Consider the following 8,004-nt stretch of genomic DNA (forward strand, 5'->3'; position numbering starts at 1 on the left):
TTTCCTGACCTCGTGATCCGCCTGCCTCGGCCTCCCAAAGTGCTGGGATTACAGGCGTGAGCCCCCGCGCCCAGCCCCTTTTTTTTCTTTATGCCATTTTCAGACATAGCCCGCGACGGGCAGCCGTGCCATGAGGTTAGACCCTGCTTGGCTCAGACAGAACTGGCGACTTGTTTGACCCATACCAAGTTATCCGACTAATAATTTAGATGCTGGGGCCCCTAAAGAGGGGTCAAGGGGGAGGCAAATATGGACCAATAAGAAAGCACTGGGCCGGGCGCGGTGACTCACGCCTGTAATCAGCACTTTGGGAGGCCAAGTGGGGAGGATCACTTGAGCTCAGGAGTTTGAGGCCGGCCTGGGCAGGACAGTGAGACCCTGGCTCTACAAAAATAAATAAATAAGGAAGCAGTGAATTCCAATGTATTCATCGCCAACTAACCAGGTTGTTGGGTGTGCGCTCCTCTTTTAGGTGCAATGTGCAATGAGGTCGGAACTTTATTATTTGAACATTTAAAAATACGTGAATCCAAGAGGTCGAGTCACTTGGCCAAAAACGCCCAGGAGGAAAAGGCCAAGTCTAGTACCCCGGCTCTAGACCTACTAACTGATCGCCGGAGACCCCGGCCCTTGGAATAAGTCGCCTCCCCAGATCTCTAAGCCGGCCGCGCGACCCTGGAGTCTCAGGTAAGCGGGAAATCCCATCTCACAGGGAAGCCCCCGCTCCGAGGCACGGGCGCATGCGCGGGTCGGCCACCCGCTGGAGCCGCGGGTGTGCCGCTCTGGCCCGCGTGGCGCAGTCGTCCACGTCTCGCTGATGATGACGCACGTCCGGGGCGGTGGGGAAGGCAAGATGGCGGCGCCCATGGAGGTGGCCGTGTGTACGGATTCGGCAGCCCCGATGTGGAGCTGCATCGTGTGGGAACTGCACTCGGGCGCCAACCTGCTCACCTACCGCGGCGGCCAGGCGGGACCCCACGGCCTGGCGCTGCTCAATGGCGAGTATCTGCTGGCGGCGCAGCTGGGCAAGAACTACATCAGCGCCTGGGAGCTGCAGCGGAAGGTGCGGCGGTGCGGGCTCGCTGCTGGGCTTGGCTGCGGGGGTCACGGGGTGCCCGAGGCTACAGTCGGGGGATGGGTTGGCGGGGGCCGCGTGCACCCTGAGTCGGAATTGGCGTGGGGCGCGGAGGTCTCCGTTCCGGCGCTCTGCGCATGCGCGGGTCTGGGGGCTTTGGGGAGAGATGCGCGACCTGTTAGGCCGCTCTGCGCCCGCGCGGGGCTCAGGCCTCGGCTGCGGTGGGGGCAGTGGGGGAATGGAGACGCTCCGGGGGTCCCTTGGGGCAATTGCGCATGCACGAGTTCTTGGCGCGCGAAATTTGATTAAAAGGGGACTATATGGATCGCGAGATCAGGAAATCGAGGCCACCCTGGCTAACACGGTGAAACCCCGTCTGTACTAAAAATACAAAAAATTAGCCGGGCGTGGTGGCGGGCGCCTGTAGCCCCAGCTACTTGGGAGACTGAGGCGGCAGAATGGCGTGAACCCGGGAGACAGAGCTTGCAGTGAGCCGAGATCATACCACTGCACTCCAGCCTGGGCGACAGAGTGAGACTCCGCCTCAAAAAAAAAAAAAAAAAAAAAAAAAAGGAGACTGTGAGCTCTGTGGATGTTGTGGTTCTGCAGGAAGAGGGAGAAGGACCGAGATCTGGGGGAGTCCCCCATGAAGGAGTGGCTCAGGAGACTCATGCGTTTATCCCTCCAATAAAGAAACAGATACTCACCGTCGCCCATCGTTTCCCCTCTACCCTCAAGCCCAAAATGCAGCCAGTCGCTGAAGCTACTCGCTTCCCCTGTGCGCACACTGAGATCTCTTGGGACTGGTTCTGTGCTCTGGCATTGCCTGATGGAGTCCACGCACAACTCATAAATTTTTCCCATTTTCTTTTATTTTTGAGACAGGGTCTCACTCTGTCGCCCAGGCTGGAGTGCAGTGGTGCGATCTCGGCTCACTGCAGCCTCCGCCTCCAGGGTTCAAGCGATTCTCAGACCTCAGCCTCCTGAGTAGCTGGGACTATAAACCCGCACCAACCACCACACCTAGCTAGTTTTTGTATTTTTTATAGAGGCAGGGTTTCACCATGTTGGCCAGACTGGTCTCGAACTCCTAAACTCAAGTGATCCACCCACCTGAGCCTCCCAAAAATGCTGGGATTACAGGCATGAGCCACCACGCCTGGCCGAGTTTTCCCATTTTAAAGAGGAGGAAGCTGAGGCTTGGGGTCTTAGGTTGGACATTATGGATAGAAGAATCGGTGCACAAGCCTACTGGGCTCTTGGACCCGTGTCCTTCTAGATCCTCTGTTTTGTTCCTGTGTTCCTCCCAGCCAGGGTCCCTCTGGCCCTCAGAGGAAGCACCAGCCTCCTCTTATCTACCACCTCCAGCCTCGAAGCCTCTTGCAGGGGCGAACACTTCCTCGCAGGACCATGCATTTGCTCAAACCACCCTGCTCCCGACTCCTCTCCCTGGTGCTCTTAACCACTGCCCAGGCGTCCCCTCCCCTCGCCTTCCGCTGCTGTAGGGGCTCCTGTGTCCTGCACGGGGCTCACGAGGCTGATTGTGCATCCATAGGACCAGCTCCAGCAGAAGATCATGTGCCCTGGGCCTGTCACCTGTCTGACCGCGTCACCCAACGGTCTCTACGTCCTGGCAGGAGTTGCAGAAAGCATCCATCTGTGGGAGGTAAGAGGCGCAAAGCGTGAGGGTTTCCCACAGGACATCTCAGCCCATCTGAGCCTTGCCTGCAGGGCACCAGGGAAAGACCATGCGGCCTGGGGCCCTGCGATGGGTGACTGCTCAGGGGTCACAGCCTAAGCTTCACCCTGCTGCCTCCTTTTTCCAGGTCCCCTTGAGACTCTTGCGAATCCCAAAGTGGCCCTAATCCTGCCTTGAGTGCTTGGATAGAGCCCGGTGCAGCCCAGTCCCCAGCACACACACACCACAGCATCTTCCAGAGCTAGCAGGCATCTCTTCCAGGCAGGGGGCAGCACCTGGCACTTGTAACTTGACAGTTATAAAGGGCTGGGTGCAGTGGCTCATGCCAGTAATCACTGCAACCTCTGCCTCCCGGGTTCAAGCTATCGTCCTGCCTCAGCCTCCTGAGTAGCTGGGATTACAGGTGCCCGCCACCACACCTGGCTAATTTGTTTGTATTTAGTAGAGACAGGGTTTCACAATGTCGGTCAGGCTGGTCTCGAACTCCTGACCTCGCGTGATCCACCCGGCTTGGCCTCCCAAGTACTGGGATTATAGGTGTGAACCACTGTGCCCAGCCAGTGCCTCCTTTTTCTTCCCGCTGGAGCAACTAGGTGTCAGCAACCCCTAGACACACTCACAGCCCGGATCCTGCCGTGCTCTCGTGGTGAGACAGAGCGAACTGTTCAGGCTTTGCATTTAGGTCAGCCTCTCAGCTCCGCCCTGGTTAGGGGAAGCAGTCCTGGATGATGTGTGAGTGAGTGGGTGGTGCCTGGAGACTTCATTCACAAAGCCAGGCCTGTTGGGATTTGGCCCATATCGTAGCTGCTGTGTTAGATCATTGGCTGTGTTGTTACACATGGTTCATTATATCTGGGGGGAGACCTGCCCTCAAACCCACACAGAGCAGGGCAGACAGTACAAGATTTGGAGCCAGAAGACCCAAAGGTAACCATGTTTCTGCCCTTCTGACCTTGTCCTTGCCTCCCCCAGTGGGCTGCTCAGAGAACTGAGAGGGCTGGGTGGGCATGAGGATTCTCTGAGAGATACAAAGGCCACCAGGGGGATGGGCATGGTGGCTCATGCCTGGAATCCCAGCACTTTGGGAGGCTGAGACGGGCAGATCACTTGAGGCCAGGAGTTCAAGACCAGCCTGGGTAACATGGTGAAAACCCATATCTCCAAAATATATAAAAATTAGCTGGGCGTGGTGCCATACACCTATAATCCCAGCTTTTTGGGAGGCTGAGGCATGAGAATCACATGAATCCGGGAGGCAAAGGCTGCAGTGAGCTGAGATCATACCACTGCACTCCAGCCTGGATGACAGAGCAAGACCTTGTCTCAAAAAAAGACGGCGGGGGGGGGAGGTGGCGGGGAGCACAGGAATGACAGGAGGCATCATTATCTCACCTCTAGGACATGTATATATGTATGTAATTTTTAAACTTATTTTTGAGATGGGGTCTCACTACATGGCCGTAGCTGGTCTTGAACTCCTGGACTCAAGCAATCCTCCCAGGTAGCTGGGATTATAGGCATGTGCCACCATGCCTGGCATCCCAAGGCTTTTAAATCTCAGTCCATGATTTTGAAGCTGGGATGCTGTTGCTGAGAGAGAAACTGAGGCAGGGAGGCGGTAGCTCACAAGTCATCCCTTACGATAGACCTCCTGACCCTGGTGGCTGTCAGTCTGGGGCAGAAGGGTATGTGGGTAGGAATTAAATGTATCATCACCCCATGGGGGATGTCTTAGTGGGACCCCTTCCTGTTCTTGGCTGGGGACAGTGTGCTGGGTGGCACCCACTACCAGACCCCTGCTCCCCTAGCCTCCTCCTTTTTTTTTTTTTTTTTTTTGAGATGGAGTCTCGCTCTGTTGCTCGGGCTGGAGTGTGGTGGCTCGATCTCAGCTCACTGCAACCTCGGACTCCTGAGTTAAAGTGATTCTCCTGCCTCAGTCCTCCCGAGTAGCTGGGATTACAGACACCTGCCACCATGCCTGGCTAATTTTTGTATTTTTAGTAGAGACAGTTTTGCCATGTTGGTCAGGCTGGTTTGGAACTCCTGGCCTCAGGTGATCCGCCCTCCTCCGCCTCCCAAAGTGTTGGGATGACAGGTGTGAGCCACTGTGGCTGGCCCTCCTGGAGAGTTTCTGACCGGCATGAGCTGTGACCACAAGGGGGTGCCCCACATGCTCAGCTGGAGCTCAGGCCGGACTGCCTCCACTGTGCCCCCTGCCACGGTTGAAATCCTCCTCCTATTCTCTGTGTGCATGACGGGTGTGTGAGTGGTGAGTCAGGAGTGGGCTGGAAACCTGAGAGCCGGGGCTATGGGGCGGGGGCTGGTCTGCCTCTCCCATGCCACGGGGACAGGGACCTCCCAGGAGGCACTGATTCTCTGATGCTGCCCTGTGTGTACCGGCCCCGGGCAGTGGTGGTCACCAGAACTGCCATCTGTGGTTTGGGGCTGACCTGGACCCTGCTTCATCCAGTGCCATTTAACCCTCCCCGGCCACCCTGGGTTTTGCATGCGAGGAAACTGAGGCCCAGAGAGGGCATGGCCTGTCAAATCTGGGCTCAGCAGGTCCTGCCTGCCCCAAGAAAGCACCACGCACAGGGGCTTTCAACAGCAGAAACTCGGCCCCCATCCTGGAGGCCAGAAGTCCTCAATCAAGGTGTCCGCAGAGCCACGCTTCCCCTGGAGGCCCCAGGAGGAGCCTCCCCACCCCTCCGGTGGTAGCCAGCGCCCCTTGGTGCCCTTGGCTTGTGGGTGACTCTCCCCTGCCTCTGCTGCCACGTGGAGCCCCCTGCGTGTTTGCACTTCTCTCAGCTTACCACAACCGGGACACACGGGATGGAGGTCCTCGCTCCAGAACCACCTCATCTTCACTTATTATATGTGCAGAGACACTGCGTCCAAAGAAGGCCATTCACAGATTCCAGGTCCGGACTTTAACAAGCTTTTGGGGGAAACACACGATTCAACCCACAACCCCAACCAGAGATCTCAGCCCTCGCCAGGCGACCTGGAAAGGGCTCCGTATCCTTTTCCTCAGACAAGCTGCCGGGCTTCCTGCCCCCACCCCCGGTCAGGCCACCACAGCCTGCCCAGAAGCGACTTCCCGCTGAGTGGTGGGAGCTGCCTACAGCTGCCGAGTGCAGCCGTTCCTACAGGGCCTGCGCAGGAAGCCCGTGCCTTCCCTGGGGTCCGGCTCACGGGACCGGCACCTCTTTGAGGCAGCAGGGAAGGGCAGGAGACTTGCCCCCCTCCTGGGCTGTCATGCAGCTGGGGATGAGGCGGGAACAGGTGCCCACCCAGCCCAGGCAGGGGCGCGACAGTGTGGCCATGGCCGTGTGGTCATGGGGTTCCCCGGGCTGCAGCCCGCCCTTTCCTCCCCTGACCTGGATGCCCTCTGCCCCTCACAGGTCTCCACCGGGAACCTTCTGGTCATCCTGAGTCGACATTACCAGGACGTCTCCTGCCTGCAGTTCACAGGGGACAGCAGCCACTTCATCTCAGGGGGCAAGGACTGCCTGGTACTGGCTTGGAGCCTCTGCAGGTAGTGCCTTGTGCACCCAGGCCTGCACCTGGGCTCAGGCGGGGAGAGGAGGGGCCAAGGCCCCTGGTGGGAAGGGGCTTCTCTTGGGGGCTGGAGTGCAGAGGACAGAGTGATCATCCCAGGGGTCCTGGCTGCCCACGTTGGGGTCTGGTTTGTCCTGCGGGCCATGGGGACCCAGCCTTGAGTTTACTCAGGTGAGGCGGGCCAGGCTGCTGAGTGGAGGCAGGTGTGTGCGTGAGGTGGGTGCTGGAGGCGTGGACTGCCCTGTTCCCTCCCGTCCCCGCCTGCTGAGTACCCACCTCACCCCGCCCAGCGTGCTGCAGGCCGACCCCTCCAGGATCCCGGCGCCCCGGCACGTCTGGTCTCACCACACGCTCCCCATCACGGACCTGCACTGCGGCTTTGGGGGCCCCCTGGCCCGGGTGGCCACCTCCTCACTGGACCAGACGGTGAAGGTACAGCCGCCCCCACCCCCCTACCGCGGTCCATGAGCAGAGCCCAGCAGCCGCAAGTCCTCAGCCAGGAATGCAGGAATCGCCTCCTCCCCCTCCCTGCTGTCAGGACTTCAGACAGCTTTTAATCCCCTGGTACTCTGAGCCCAAGGACGTCTAGGGAGGTCTGCCAGCCTGGAAATTCCCACTCATTCACCATTTCTGGTCTGGCTCCCTGGCCAAGCCTGGGGAATTGAAGGGCATCACTACGTTTGAGTCGTGGCCAGTGGTCCTGGGAGGGAGACCCAGGGGTCATCAGCCCGAGACCAAGCTCCGTTTCAGCAAGACCCACATGGTGACGGCTTTCACCCAAAGTCCCAAGCCCTAGGGCCAGAGGACAGCCGACGCCTGACCTCCCTGATGCCCCTGTTCCCACGGGGTCCTCGAGTTCCCCCGCGCCAGGCCGAGCCCCACGCCCTTTGCCCGCCCGCAGCTGTGGGAGGTCTCCTCGGGGGAGCTGCTCCTCTCCGTCCTCTTTGATGTGTCCATCATGGCGGTGACCATGGACCTGGCTGAGCATCACATGTTCTGCGGCGGCAGCGAGGGCTCCATCTTCCAGGTCGATCTCTTCACCTGGGTGAGTGCGGCGGCGGTCTGTGGGCTGCACCCTGCCCTGGGACTGAGGGCATCGGGCCTGTGGCTCACAGCCGTCTCTGCCTTCGCAGCCCGGACAGAGGGAGAGGAACTTCCAGCCAGAGCAGGACGCCGGGAAGGTCTTCAAAGGGCACAGGTGGGGACGTGGGAACGGGGCGGGGGGCTCCCGAGCACGTCCTGTCTGGCGCCTGACCTCTGCCTGTCTGTCTAGGAACCAGGTGACCTGCCTGTCGGTGTCTACTGACGGCAGTGTGCTGCTCTCGGGCTCCCACGACGAGACCGTGCGCCTCTGGGATGTGCAGAGCAAGCAGTGCATCCGGACGTTGGCCCTCAAAGGTGGGCGCGCCTCTGCTCAGCCCGCGGCCAGCGAGCAGGGGGCGGGGAGGAGATCAAGGGGGAAAAGGGGCTTGGCTTGACTGTGGGCGGGGCTGGCTTGCTGTGGGGTGGGGACTGGCTGGGGGCCTCGCAGGAATGGGGCGGGGACTAATTGGGGGCGGAGACTGCCCTGGATGGGGCTTGCTGTGGGGCGGGACCTGGCAGGGATGGGGCGGGGCGTGGCTGGGATGGGGCAGGGAATGGCTGGGGGCGGAGACTGCCGTGGATGGGG

The 8,004-nt window shown here is 59.8% G+C and overlaps 1 protein-coding gene across 1 annotated transcript in view; it reads left to right on the plus strand.

Annotated features, from left to right (window-relative positions):
* The first annotated feature begins 368 nt into the window (after positions 1–368).
* Positions 369–8,004, plus strand: part of WDR18 (WD repeat domain 18) — a 10,519-nt gene continuing 2,883 nt past the window's right edge. Inside the window, exons 1-7 of the mRNA XM_025366673.1 lie at positions 369–1,063; positions 2,631–2,741; positions 6,179–6,312; positions 6,626–6,767; positions 7,237–7,380; positions 7,469–7,533; positions 7,609–7,733. Of these exons, the coding sequence (XP_025222458.1) occupies positions 818–1,063; positions 2,631–2,741; positions 6,179–6,312; positions 6,626–6,767; positions 7,237–7,380; positions 7,469–7,533; positions 7,609–7,733 (967 nt within the window). The 5' untranslated portion in view covers positions 369–817. The remainder of the gene's footprint in view (positions 1,064–2,630; positions 2,742–6,178; positions 6,313–6,625; positions 6,768–7,236; positions 7,381–7,468; positions 7,534–7,608; positions 7,734–8,004) is intronic.

Source organism: Theropithecus gelada, chromosome 19, assembly GCF_003255815.1.
Source record: "Theropithecus gelada isolate Dixy chromosome 19, Tgel_1.0, whole genome shotgun sequence".
Taxonomy (NCBI): Eukaryota; Metazoa; Chordata; class Mammalia; order Primates; family Cercopithecidae; genus Theropithecus; species Theropithecus gelada.